Consider the following 15022-nt stretch of genomic DNA (forward strand, 5'->3'; position numbering starts at 1 on the left):
CATCTTCATATAATCCTAGGTAAATGTATTCTTCCAAGCAATACAGCATTGCTGTCACATGGTTGCAACATCCAGACAACCCAGCTGGACAAGCACAGTGTGCACTTGCAACACGTGCAGTAGATTCATGAAAAACAACAACAGTAGTGTACACATGGTCCTTACGCATAGAAGGTAAAACAGTAGCTCTCACAGAGACATAGCCAGGCTTTTGAAGAAAGGATGGTATTTAATGTCCTGCACATGACCATCTCTAAAAAAAAACATAGGCTTTACTTAGTGTTCTAGTGTACTCGATTGGCACAGCTTCATTGGCACACATTTGATAAAGCTCTTCACTCGAACTGTCTGGGTTTCTTTCTGCAATCTCTTCTAAATGGCTGACCTTCTTGAGATGGACCTTTCTATCAACTAAGTGATGGTAAATTGTACTAAAAGTTACTTTGGGCAATTTGTACAGTTGTGAAGTCCATTGTGAGTCATCATAATCTGGGAGGCATCTAAGTAAGTCATATGATAATGACTGCAGTGGTAATATCAACATTAATTTCTTCTGGCAATTAATTCCTCTGTCCGGGTCGACCAGGTATTGATCCCAACCATACTTGATGTAAGAAAGCACTCTGCAGGAGAAATACATTAGAGATAACTTCAGTTCTGGTGACAGCAAAGATATGAAAATACAATTGATGGTAATTCATTAATTAAAGGACCCCTACTGATGGACCTGAACAACAGTGTGTCAAGCATTACTACAAACTAAAGAAAGGATTGCTTTACCTTTCAACAAGATCTGGTTTATTACCCGACACCGGTGCCCCACGACAGGCCAACCATCTTTTCAGCTGAGATATTTTCAAGTCTTCTGGCTGTTTACCATTGAGCGATGCACCGGGAACATCGCTTTCAGTCAGCACCCAGAAGTCATGAGAGACACAGTTATTTGTAAAGGAATCATCGTCATCCACTCCGATAACTGTTTCAAGTTCACCGTCATTCTTGGTCCAACTCGTGGTCCAGAGAAGACTACGCGTCTCTAAATGCAAAAATCTTGATCACAACATTCAAACAGTGTTGTTTCCAACCTTACCGTCGTGAAGAACGCCCTCAACGCGGTCTAATTCGCTCGAAACCTCCATTGCTCCAATGACTTCAGTACACACTTCCCCCAACTAAGATGGCCATTTTGTTTTGTGACGTTACGACGCGTCATTGTGGATACGGGCCATTGTAGTTCCATAGTAACCAGAACATATGCGCTGCGCGTTAAATTAGGTGTTAGAAACGTACTTCAAACTTTCAGCCGACGCTTTGAGGGAACTTGCTGGGTGTGGATAAGACATAACTGGCTCAAGCAGCTACCATACGTACTCTATACAAGTTAAGATCGAGATTGGGTCGCGTGTTTCACGACTGAAAGAGCCAGGGAGAAACGCGACGAAAAACGAAGCAAGAAGATTTACAACTCAAAAAGTGTTGTAAGCTGCTTAGATTAAGTAGCAGGGGCGGATACAGGGAGGTTCAAAGGGTTCCATGGAACCCCCCTTTTGAAAAAGCCTTTCTTACTCGAGATACTCTAATAGAGCAGTCAAGATCGAGATACTCTAATAGAGCAGTCACAGTATTCTTAAGGGGAGCAGTGTAGCAGGCTATGTGTGGAGTTATAAATAAGGAAATATAGTTGGTGAGGGTATCTATGGTGAAGGGCAGCTATTGTCAGTAGATGACCTTTTATGTTAGTTTGTTTGGTCTTTAAACCATAGATAATCTTATATTATCTATGTTCAAACTTACAGCCAGGTTGAAGTTGCAATTCCAGAGTGGAATCCCCTTTTAATAAGTCTGGATCCGCCCCTGAGTAGGAAAAGGGTCCAACAGATAGCATAAGAGAGATGTCAAACATGTCAGATATTAGAATAGAGCACCCTATAGATGTTTTAATATAACATATCTTAATAGAGCAGCCATAAGGGCTCCATACATTTTTTATTTGTTCCTTGTTTTACTACAAAAATGGGATTTTCCCATTTATTTCCAGTAAAGATGACTTTCACATTATACCGTGTCTCTAGCGTTGAAGGCAGAAGAGGTCTGTAATGAATTTCAACCTGATAAAAGTATTTGCCCCTTCATTTTATTGGTCATCATGTTGTGTACTTGTACTTCACACAGTTTTAAGTGACTGTAGAAACTAGTATAGAGTAACGGTCTGGTCACACTAACATTCAAAATTTGTAGTATGTAACTGAAAACAGATAACACCAATCAGATTGCATTGCTGGTACAGTAATTACAAAGTATCTGTTATGTTTGTTTTGGAGTTACCACTTGATGCGCGAAGAGTTTGTGTGAAGATGTGATATAACTGAAGCTGATTGTAGCCGTCAATAGGATGCTCTTTAAAAGAAAAGATGGAGGTAGTAAACTGGTAATGGAAAGAAATCTTTGGTTATGTTAATCCATATGGAAAAATATCTTTGGTCGTTGATCTATTTCGAGAACTGCTCACTTTGTGTGGATGTTGGGTGTGCCATTCTTACTGACATTGTGACATCACTGTTTAATTACATTCCACTGTTGCAACTCTAGAGTGACCAAATTATTCCTCTCTACGTGAAGAGGCAGGCACTGCCAGACTAGATAGAAACACTATTAACATCTGTAACATTAACCATACTAAATTTCTAAGCCAAACTATTGGTGCTTTCTCAGGTACTCACAAGTTAGACTGAATTAATGATTGTTCTATGGGAATGCAAAGAGTGGAATCTAAAGAATTTTTGACATCTGTTTTTCATTTTAACACTGCTGTGCAGGTCGTAGCCAGACTTTGCCATTGGGTGGGCAAGTCATATTTAGCCATGCAACATGCTTACACATGACCATTTTCATAAATTATGGACATCAATACAGCATTTCAAAAAATAATGTATGTGTTATGCATTATGTACAATACTTTTCCTACACTACCGCATGTAAGATGACTAATATCACCTTACAGCCCTAACTGGCTATTGATCTGCTTAATTATAACCAATCAAGACACACGGTAGTGTGTCGTGCGGCCCAAGAAGCCGGCGCGCAACCCCGTGAGTATATTGACAGGAAGAAAGAAAACGCAATTTTCGCACCTCCGTAGCTCTGTGCTGCCTTGATGAAACAAGACAAATTTTGCTGTGTACATTCCCTCCACCTTCAGCACTCCACATTCCAAATTTGAGCGAAATCGCTTCAGGAATTCCTGAGATATGCGACTTCAAAAATTGGCTTAGTTTCTTCGTTTTTTTTTTCTTCTTATTTTTCTTCCTCTTTTCGCACACTTACAAAAACTGCTATAAAACGCGAACGCGTTATCCGATTGCCTTGAAATTTGGCACACAGAAGGGGGGTATAAAGGCGCATCTCTGTACCAACTTTGGCTGGAATACCATAAACAGGCAAAGAGTCATGAGCGATTATGCGCGAAAAATAACACCAATATGTTGTCACGCCTACAGGGTAAACCGCGTATGGGAAGAAGCTGAAAATCGGTGGGTGAATAGGTTAACTATTGAACCTCAAACCTTTTGTGGTTTGAAAGAAATCGAGCTAAAAACCAGGAAGATACAGCGAAAAAATCAACAGTGTGTAACAATTACGCAATCGAGATTAGCTAATTTATTATTATTATTATTATTATTATTATGCTTGCCACGCCTACCAGATAAACCACTTGGGGTAATGCTTTGAAAATCGCTGTACAGATGGAGTTATCATCTTAGAAAGGCTCTTCAATGGTGTAGAAGAATCAGACTTAAAGCCACGGAGTTATAACACGAAATCCAACTTGGTGTAGCAAGTGCGAGATCGAGATACTCTAATAGAGCAGTCATCCTAATAGAGCAGTCACCCTGAACAGAATTCAAGAGATCAGTTAGAAATAAGTAACCTGTATAGAGATCAGCTACAAACAAATCACCCTGTAGAGAGTTCAGCTACAAACAATTCATCCTGTTCAGACATCAGTTAGAAGAAGTTTCCTTGTAGAGAGTTCAGTTACAAACAAATCACCCTGTTGAAAGATCAGCTAGAAGATGTCACCTTATAGATAGTTCAGTTACAAAGAAACCACCATGTAGAGAATTCAGCTACAAACTAGTGACCCTGTAGATACATCAGCTAGAAGAAGTTACCTTGTAGAGAGTTCAGCTACAAAGAAACCATTGTGTAAAGAGCTCAGCTGCAAACAAATCACCTATACAGAATTCAGCTTCAGCTACAGACAAATCACCCTGTAGAGAGATCAGTTAGAAGAAGTTACCTTGTAGATCGTTCAGCTACAAACAATTCACCCTGTAAAGAGATCAGCTAGAAGAAGTTACCTTGTAGAGAGGTCAGCTACAAAGAAACCATCATGTAGAGAATTCAGCCGCAAACAAATCATGTATAGAGAGTTCAGCTACAAACAAATCTCCCTGTAGAGAGATCAGCTAGAAGAAGTTTCCTTGTAGAGAGTTCTGCTACAAACAAATCACCCTGTAGAGAGTTAAGCTACAAACAAATCTCCCTGTAGAGAGATCAGCTAGAAGAAGTCACCTTGTAGGGAGTTCAGTTACAAAGAAATAAACCATGTAGAGAGTTCAGCTGCAAACAAATCACCTATAGAGAGTTCAACTAGAAACAAGTCACCCTGTAGAGAGATCAGCTAGAAACAAGTCACCTTGTAGAGAGTTCAGCTAGAAGAAGTCACATTGTAGAGCTACAAAGAAACTACCATGTAGAGTTCAGCTGCAAACAAATCACCCTGTAGAGAACTCAGCTACAAACAAATCGCCCTGTAGAAAGATTAGCTAGAAGAAGTTATCTTATAGGGAGTTCAGCTATGAACAGATCACCCTGTAGAGAGTTCAGCTACAAACAAATCACCCTGTAGAGAGTTCAGCTACAAACAAATCACCCTGTAGAGAGTTCAGCTACAAAGAAACCATCATGTAGAGAATTCAGCCGCAAACAAATCATGTATAGAGAGTTCAGCTACAAACAAATCTCCCTGTAGAGAGATCAGCTAGAAGAAGTTTCCTTGTAGAGAGTTCTGCTACAAACAAATCACCCTGTAGAAAGATCAGCTAGAAGAAATCATCTTGTAGAGAGTTCAGCTTCAAAGAAACAATCATGTGAGAGTTCAGGTACAAACAAATTGTCCTGTAGAGAGATCAGCTAGAAGAAGTTGCCTTGTAGAGAGTTCAGCTACAAAGAAACCATCATGTAGATAGTTCAGGTACAAACAAATCACCCTGTAGAAAGATCAGCTATAGAAGAAATTTTCTGTTACACCTTTCCAGCTACTGTATAAGTCATTAAGTCTAAGTCCTTGAAACTAGGTTAGGTAATTCTAAGGCTGCAGCACATGTTGTTGTAGACCTTCAGTGCTGGTCACTGTAAAGTGTTAATAATAATAAATCACCTTGTAGAGAGTTCAGCTACAAAGAAACTATCATGTAGAGAGTTCAACTACAAACAAATCACCCTGTAGAGAGATCAGCTATAGAAGAAATCACCTTGTAGAGAGTTCAGCTACAAAAAAAACCATCATGTAGAGAGTTCAGCTACAAACAAATCGGGCTGTAGAGAGATCAGCTAGAAGAAATCACCTTGTAGAGAGTTCAGCTACAAAGAAACAATCATGTGAGAGTTCAGGTACAAACAAATTGTCCTGTAGAGAGATCAGCTAGAAGAAGTTACCTTGTAGAGAGTTCAGCTACAAAGAAACCATCATGTAGATAGTTCAGGTACAAACAAATCACCCTGTAGAAAGATCAGCTATAGAAGAAATTTTCTGTTACACCTTTCCAGCTACTGTATAAGTCATTAAGTCTAAGTCCTTGAAACTAGGTTAGGTAATTCTAAGGCTGCAGCACATGTTGTTGTAGACCTTCAGTGCTGGTCACTGTAAAGTGTTAATAATAATAAATCACCTTGTAGAGAGTTCAGCTACAAAGAAACTATCATGTAGAGAGTTCAACTACAAACAAATCACCCTGTAGAGAGATCAGCTATAGAAGAAATCACCTTGTAGAGAGTTCAGCTACAAAGAAACCATCATGTAGAGAGTTCAGCTACAAACAAATCGGCCTGTAGAGAGATCAGCTAGAAGAAATCACCTTGTAGAGAGTTCAGCTACAAAGAAACCATCATGTAGAGAGTTCAGCTACAAACAAATCGGCCTGTAGAGAGATCAGCTAGAAGAAATTACCTTGTAGAGAGTTCAGCTGCAAACAAATCACCTGTAGAGAGTTAAGCTACAAACAAATCTCCCTGTAGAGAGATCAGCTAGAAGAAGTCACCTTGCAGGGAGTTCAGTTACAAAGAAATAAACCATGTAGAGAGTTCAGTTGCAAACAAATCACCTGTAGAGAGTTCAGCTAGAAACAAGTCACCCTGTAGAGAGATCAGCTAGAAACAAGTCACCTTGTAGAGAGTTCAGCTAGAAGAAGTCACATTGTAGAGCTACAAAGAAACTACCATGTAGAGTTCAGCTGCAAACAAATCACCCTGTAGAGAACTCAGCTACAAACAAATCGCCCTGTAGAAAGATTAGCTAGAAGAAGTTATCTTATAGGGAGGTCAGCTATGAACAGATCACCCTGTAGAGAGTTCAGCTACAAACAAATCACCCTGTAGAGAGTTCAGCTACAAACAAATCACCCTGTAGAGAGTTCAGTTACAAAGAAACCACCATGTAGAGAGTTCAGCTGCAAAAAAATCAATCACTCTGTTGAGAGTTCAGCTAGAAGAAGTCACCTTGTAGAGAGTTAAGCTGCACATAAATCACCCTGTAGAGAATTCAGCTACAAACAAATCACCCTGTAGAAAGATCAGCTAAAAGAAGTTACCTTGTAGAGAGCTCAGCTACAAAGAAACCACCATGTAGAGAGTTCAGCTGCAAACAAATCACCTGTAGAGAGTTCAGCTAGAAACAAGTCACCCTGTAGAGAGATCAGCTAAAAACAAGTCACCCTGTAGAGAGTTCAGCTAGAAGAAGTCACATTGTAGAGAGTTCAGCTACAAAGAAACTACCACGTAGAGAGTTCAGCTGCGAACAAATCATCCTGTAGAGAGTTCAGCTAGAAGAAGTCACCTTTTAGAGAGTTCAGCTACAAAGCAACCACCATGTAAAGAGTTCAGCTGCAAAAAACTCAATCACCTTGTAGAAAGATTGGCTAGAAGAAGTTACCTTGTAGAGAGTTCAGCTACAAAGAAACCACCATGTAGAGAGTTCAGCTACAAACAAATCACCTGTAGAGAGTTCAGGTCACCCTGTAGAGAGATCAGCTAGAAACAAGTCACCTTGTAGAGAGTTCAGCTAGAAGAAGTCACGTTGTAGAGAGTTCAGCTACAAAGAAACCACCATTTAGAGAGTTCAGCTGCAAACAAATCACCCAGTAGAAAGTTCAGCTATGAACAGATCACCCTGTTGAGAGTTCAGTTAGAAACAAGGAATCCTGTAGAGAGATTACCTAGAAGTATCGCCTTGTAGAGAGTTCAGCTACAAACAAATCACCTGTAGAGAGTTCAGCTACAAACAAATCACCCTGTGGAGAGATCAGCTAGAAGAAGTCACCTTGTAGAGAGTTCAGCTATAAAGAAACCACCATGTAGAGAATTCAGCTGCAAACAAACACCCTGTAGAGAGTTCAGCTGCAAACAAATCACCCAGTAGAAAGTTCAGCTATGAACAGATCACCCTGTTGAGAGTTCAGTTAGAAACAAGGAATCCTGTAGAGAGATCACTTAGAAGTATTGCCTTGTAGAGAGTTCAGCTACAAACAAATCACCTGTAGAGAGTTCAGCTACAAACAAATCACCCTGTGGAGAGATCAGCTAGAAGAAGTCACCTTGTAGAGAGTTCAGCTATAAAGAAACCACCATGTAGAGAATTCAGCTGCAAACAAACACCCTGTAGAGATTTCAGCTACAAACAAATCACCCTGTAGAGAGTTCAGCTACAAAGAAACCATTCTGTAAAGAGCTCAGCTGCAAACAAATCACTTGTACAGAATTCAGCTACAAACAAATCACCCTGTAGAAAGATCAGCTAGAAGAAATTACCTTGTAGATAGTTCAGCTACAATCAAATCACCCTGTAGAAAGATCAGTTAGAAGAAGTTACCTTGGAGGAAGTTCAGCTACAAAGAAACCATTTTGTAAAGAGCTCAGCTGCAAACAAATCACCTGTACAGAATTCAACTACGAACAAATCACCCTGTAGAGAGATCAGCTATAAGAAGTTACCTTGTAGATAGTTCAGCTACAAACAAATCTCCCTGTAGAGAGATCAGCTAGAAGAAATTACCTTGTAGAGAGTTCAGCTACAAAGAAACCACCATGTAGAGAGTTCAGCTGCAAAGAAATCACCCTGTAGAAACTTCTGCCAGAAACAAATTGCCCTGTAGAAAGATCAGTTAGAAGAAGTTACCTTTTAGAGAGTTCAGCTACAAAGAAACCATTCTGTAAAGAGCTCAGCTGCAAACAAATCACCTATACAGAATTCAGCTACAAATACATCACCCTGTAGAGAGATCAGCTAGAAGAAGTTACCTTGTAGATCGTTCAGCTACAAACAATTCACCCTGTAGAGAGAGCAATTAGAAGAAGTCACCTTGTAGAGTGTTCAGTTACAAAGAAACCACCATGGAGATTTCTGTAATCAATATATGTGACCAGATTTGCGAAAAGGGGTCTTCCACACACATCCAATTCCGTAAACGTTGGAGACCATAACTCAGTGTTCAAGTAACATATTAACCTGAAAATTTCACCATTTATTCAGCTATAGTGGTGCTCACCACTGCCCAAAATTCAAGGCAATAGCTCTTTCCAATCTGAAGTTATCAATTGTCAAAGTTGGCAAATTGGATGTGTGTGGAAGACCCCTTTTCGCAAATCCGGTCACATATGTATTATACAGTATATATAATTTGTACATTTACTGGTAAAATATTTAAAGTACATCTACTTCATCTTTTCTTCTTCCTGTAGTAAAGAAAAAAACATAGGTTAAAAAAGTCCCAAAGCTGGCCATAGGCCGGCTTTGGGGTATACAAATACAAAAAGAAATGAAATCTAATCCAAAACAGCCAAGCTGTAAAAAAAAGTGTGCGGCCCTCAGAAAGGCTATGGTGAAAAAAGATGTGAAATCCAAGGTGGCGGCCAAGAAATGGCTGTGATGGTAGGTTAATGGTAAAAATTTTAATAATGACAATTTAGGTAAATTTTGTGAAGCGGCACAAAAATTCACCTGAAATGTCGTTATTAAAATTTTTACCATTAACCTACCATCACAGCCATTTCTTGGCCGCCACCTTGGATTTCACATCTTTTTTCACCATAGCCTTTCTGAGGGCCGCACACTTTTTTTTACAGCTTGGCTGTTTTGGATTAGATATATATGTCTGCATGCATGTGTCTTTATAGTTTATACCCAACTATAAGAAGAAACTTGAAAAGCACGTGATTTTTAAAATATTCTTTCACATGATAAATATGCCCTCTTCCACTAGAGTTGCTAGCCTAGAAATAAAGAACAACTGTTGATTGAAGAAGTATACCACACTATTTGAGCTATCACTAAGCAGTATCCACATTACTACATGAGTACTAATGTCTAAAATACCTTACTCTATTCTCTGTTCTAGGTTGTTCTGAGTTTGGACCATACCGAATACTACATAACTTAATCCAAATGTTCAAATGTAAACTGTCCAACCCACTACTACTGAAATAGTTAATGCCAATCCTTTGTTCTACAATACTGAGTAGTTTTTGTAATCATGCACTGCATCACATGATATTGCTTCTATTTATTGCCTCCTAATATTCATACACAGTCAAGTTATTTATAGAGAATAGCCCCACTTCTGTCCATTCAGTATATAGCTGAAAATGACATCGGTGAAACTGAATTAAGCTGTGCTACTTATTGTTGTATAATGGTTAAGTACAGTAGACCCTCAGTTATCCGACCCTCATTTATCCGTACCCTTGTTTGGAAATGACTGCTTTAGTATATACATTAACAAATTTACTTGGTTATGTGTGACCCAGTCCTAGTAATAATAATAAGAAAAATGAAGAAAAAAAACCAAAACTTTGGCAGCTCGTATCTCGGAAATGGCTGGGGCGATTTCCTTCAAATTTGGTATGTAGACTCCCCTGGCTGGTGGGCAACTCTGTAGCAAATTTGGTTCCAATCGGATAATGGATCACCGAGATAAAAAAGTGTGAAAATGACGTTTTCTTTTTTCCTGTCAATATACCCACGGTGTGCGCGCCGGCTTCTTGGGCTGCACGACACACTATCGTGTGTCTTGATATATATATGTGGAGAAAATTTGGTACTTTTGTCACTTGTGTCCACATTAGTTTTAAATTTGGCTTTAAGCAACCTAACTATCAGTTTTTCATCTATCTTACTTATACATGGTTCAAAATTTGCAAACGTGGTATCAAATTAATGCTCTTGCTCTAAAGAGTACAGAGGAAAGTCCATAGCTTTCACTATTCAATAGTTATAGCCATTTATTAGAGTAAAACAGAGCCCTATTTTACCCACCCACACACATCATGCAATAATAGTATCTTATACATACTACAGATTGTATTTCCAACATAATTATTAGATGCTAAGTTAGATATAATATGTGATATCATTACAATTGTACAGTGGAACCTGTTTTATAGTGGTCAGCTGTGCTAAGAGACCATCTCCCTACACAAGTTAACTTCAGGAGATATAGTAAAAGTTGAGTTTTTGCGAATGGCGGGTAATTTACAAGTGTTCTAATGCTATCAAGTTGTTTAAAGACTAATTACAACATATACTAAAGGCCTAAAGGGGTAAGCTTTGTTGTAGCATGGTAAACTTGTGTTATCTGTTATTTGGGTATGCATGGTCCATATTCGAAAACATACCGAAATGCTTGTGTATGCACAGAAGACTAGCTAGTTCTCACTTTCAACTAATGTTTCCTAACTTGTAGAATGGCAAGGATACTGAAATTCCTTCATCTGAGTGCTTCTAGTTGCCAAACCCCAACTCGTGATAATAATCATGTTAGCAAAAATTTATTCCCATAATTGACTTCAGTCTGAGCTTTTATAGAACAAACAAGGCAGTACCGCTGCCTCATGAATAGGGCTGTGCGATAATGAAAATAGTACTTATATCTCGATAACGAAGACCAATTTGTGACCAAATTTTACAAAACAAGGCTTCCACACACACCCACTTTTATGACTTTGAAACACCATAACTCAATGTAGGAGTATGCCATTAGTTACAAATTTTGACCTAGTATTTTACAATGCTATGGATATTAGGTCAAATGTTTAACGAGTAGTCAAGTTACAGTTTGTTGAAGTCAGAAAATTGGATGTGTGTGGAAGTTGTCAAATTCGGTCCCATTTTATCTCGATAACAACATTATCTCAATAAGTAATGCCCTAACCACAGGGCATTATACAAATAATGCCCTGACCACATGATAATATCATATATGCATACTATTATTATTATTAGTAGTAGTAGTACTTTACAGTGACCAGCACTGAAGGTCTGACAGCAAAATGTGCTGCAGCCTTTGTATTACCTAACCTAACAACAACTGGAGACTTTAAATGATTACTTAACCTAGCTAACAATAAGGTGAAACAGAAAAGGGCCAATTAAAGGAAAAAAATCCCTCCTACCCCAGGATTCGAACTGCAGGCCACCCAATGTCTATACCTTTGACCTGCCCACGCAAAGTGTTATATACATGTATATAATTCTCTGGATCTAGATGCAAAAGCATCTTGGTACAGTTGCTGTGATCCACACCAACATTAATTGAAGTTATTATGTTTTAATGTAGTAAAAATAATGTGCTTAACACTATGTTAATTTGTGGAAACCTACCATGTGACAATATTGAATCTAATTGTTGTATCACTTCACTTGAAAATTGTTGGAATAATTCATCTGTAAATGAAACAGTGGAGAAAACATTATTAGGGTTTGTTGCAATAGTTGACAGTTCAGAATTTTGTGCCCCACCAACACCAACTGCATAAATTATAAAATCAGTGTTTGAATGGAGACTGTTAGCAGCATGTATTGTAGCACTTCTGTCACTTGATTGCCCATCAGTAATAACAACAGCAACATGCTTATACCCTCTTCTGATTCCCAAGGACCCATCTAAATAACTTCTTTCTAAAAGTTGTAAAGCACTTGCAGTTTCAGTAGATCCTCCATCATCATATGGTAGTCCATTAATAGCTTGCACTAATGATGTTTTTGTGTCATGAATTGTAAGATTAAAATATACATACGAGCTTGAAGAAAACAGAATAACTGCAACTTGGCTTCTTGTTGAACCAACAGTCAAGGATGTAGAAACATTTTGTACAAACATTCTAACAATATTAAAACTGTTTTGTCCAATGCTCCCAGAGGTGTCTAAAACAAACACTAAATCCAGACCTGTATTAGAATAAAACATTGTATGTTATACACAACCAACACACAGTATAGTTACACACAGCACAGTTACACACATAGTACAGCTAAAATTAACCACAAGCTCATCTGTTTTATGCTCAATCTTGCTCAATCTTCAATCCACAAGTTTAAGGAAACATTAGGAATTTTAAGTTTGTTTAGAGATCATAGAAAAAAGTAGGGAAACAATGGAAGTTGCCTACACCTGCACATATACTAGTGAACAATTAATCCCTAATTCAGCCTATACCCCAAGACTGAATTATGGATTAAATGTTCACTAGTACATCTGCAGGTGTACGAGACCTCCCTTGTTTCCCTACCTTTTTTCTGTGATCCCTAATCGAACTTAAAATTCCTAATTTTTCCTTAAACTTGTTGTTCACTGTTTTGTAGCATTGTTATGACTGGTGAACCCATGCATACTGCATCAAAAGAAAGGATGGGGCCAGAATTAATGTTTTTGTCTGAACAACACCCTCTCCCCCCAGCTATCAAATACTGCTTTGAAAGTGCAGTGGCCATTATGCTTCCATTTCAGCTATGTTCAGCCCGTTACACAGTGCTACAGACAAAAAAAGTAGAAGTGCCTCTGCAACAATCCAGTCACCACAAAATCACAACAATTCACATGCCCCAACTATCAATTACTGCCTCAAAAGTGCAGCTGCTATTATACTTTGCTTTCAGCTATTTTCAGCCCATTACACAGCATTACAAATGAAGAACAGTATTAGAATCGTCTCTATAATCAATCCAGTCACCACGGAAAATACTGACGATTCCCATTTACAAAAATATTATAGGGAAGCCATGTATAGTACTACTGCAAATTGACACCTTGGGCTGTCAGCAAAAATAAATCGGACACAAAGGAGGAGGACAAAAGTAAGTCCATGATGTATGCATTATATGTACTGTGGTATGCCAAAAGGCACGTTTTGGGACGAAGCAATGTCGAACAGTGAAAAAATCAAACTCATAGCCTTAGCCGTTATCAAGTTATACTTGCCTGAAGGCATCAGGCAGGCAGGCAGGCAGTTAGTCAGTAGAAAATTCCATTGAATAATTTTTAAAACAAATTTTTTAACAATTTATTGCAAGCCTTTAGGATTGTACTGAAGGTATTTTGGGCTTGGTTATACCTAACCAATACTGCCAAGGTTTCAGGATGGAGTTGTAAAGCTGGTTTTAGGGTGAATTTTTGGCTAGGAAAACCCAAATCTCCGTGATCTCTCTATAATTATACAGTACTACCATACTGTATGATAGTTTGTGTAGAATCCTTAACTTGTATGTCACTGACATCTTACCAGTTGACAGTATTGTCATCCTCCTGAGCCTGTATGTGAACCTCAGACAAAACCATTCCTATTCCCACTATTCCTATTTCAAGTCTGAATCTTAATCTATGGTACGCTTCAAAACAAAGTTAACGTAGCATAGCATAACATAGTTGTAAACATACTTGTGGTTTAACCGTAGTTAGTAGTAAATGTCATCAGTGGTGGAAGGGGGAGGGTTTGGGGCTAGAGGGCTGAAGCCGCCTTGGTCTTCTGAGGGGCTTAGTCCCTGATATTTTACTGAAATTATCCCTCTTGGGGTGGGGTTGAAAACCTTGAAAAAGATAAATGTACTCTAATAGAATGCTCAAATATCCTAATAGAGCAGTCAAAGCCTTCACAAAAATGTGTTTACATTCTACAGCAGAGCTCAAAACAACATGCAAAAAGCTTGTGGACAAATGGCCTAATACTTTGCAAAGTATTAGGCTATTATGAAAGTTGGGTGGCCAGTCATGAGTGACTGTTGTAATATGATACAAAAAGATGGGCCAGAGGCTGCCACAATGTGTGTTTGTAGTATTTTTTGATTGTCAGCTACATCTTAAGGTTACGGGATACCCTGGAGTTCTGGAAATAATAATTAACTGCACATAAAAAATCCTGCATATTTTTTGCATGTGATTTACCTCATACTCTACTGCATGGAAGAAGAAGAAGATGGTAAACACATTCATTGTATAAGTATTTGTTTTCACCCAACCATCTGGAGTTGCAACCAACCAGCAGCCAACCATGTGTGGGCTGTGCACATAGTTAGCCCACACTTGATATTGACAGTGGGATTAGGCAAGCCCCTATCATGCAGTCAATTTATGGACACACCCACACTGTATTTCTCTTGTTCCAGGCCTCACCTGGTGGACGAGTTATCCCAAAATGTCAAGTAGAGGAGCTGGTGTACCATGTGAGCTACAGGTGTGGTAGGTCTTCGCTTCACTACTGATCTGCATTTGATGAAGTGGTCCTCTTCCTCCTCTTAGAAAACCACACTACTGCTGCATCATCATCATAGCTGTGCTTCCTGGTTGTAAGTTCAATGGACTTGGCCTTATCACTGTCAATCATCACTTCTGTTTTGTACCACCTAATTCTGATCTCCTTCAGTTGGTAAGCTGGGATATCAGTGGGAACATCCAGCATCTCACTTCCGCCATCA

General features: G+C 38.8%; 1 protein-coding gene across 1 annotated transcript in view; it reads right to left on the reverse strand.

The window, feature by feature from the left end:
- LOC136261460 (scavenger receptor cysteine-rich type 1 protein M160-like) overlaps window positions 1–15022 on the reverse strand; it is a gene marked incomplete at its 5' end in the record, with an annotated part of 163506 nt that overhangs the window by 125314 nt on the left and 23170 nt on the right. The window contains 1 exon segment of the mRNA XM_066055468.1: window positions 11936–12502. Coding sequence (XP_065911540.1) covers window positions 11936–12502 — 567 coding nt within the window.

Source organism: Dysidea avara, chromosome 7, assembly GCF_963678975.1.
Source record: "Dysidea avara chromosome 7, odDysAvar1.4, whole genome shotgun sequence".
NCBI classification, from domain to species: Eukaryota; Metazoa; Porifera; class Demospongiae; order Dictyoceratida; family Dysideidae; genus Dysidea; species Dysidea avara.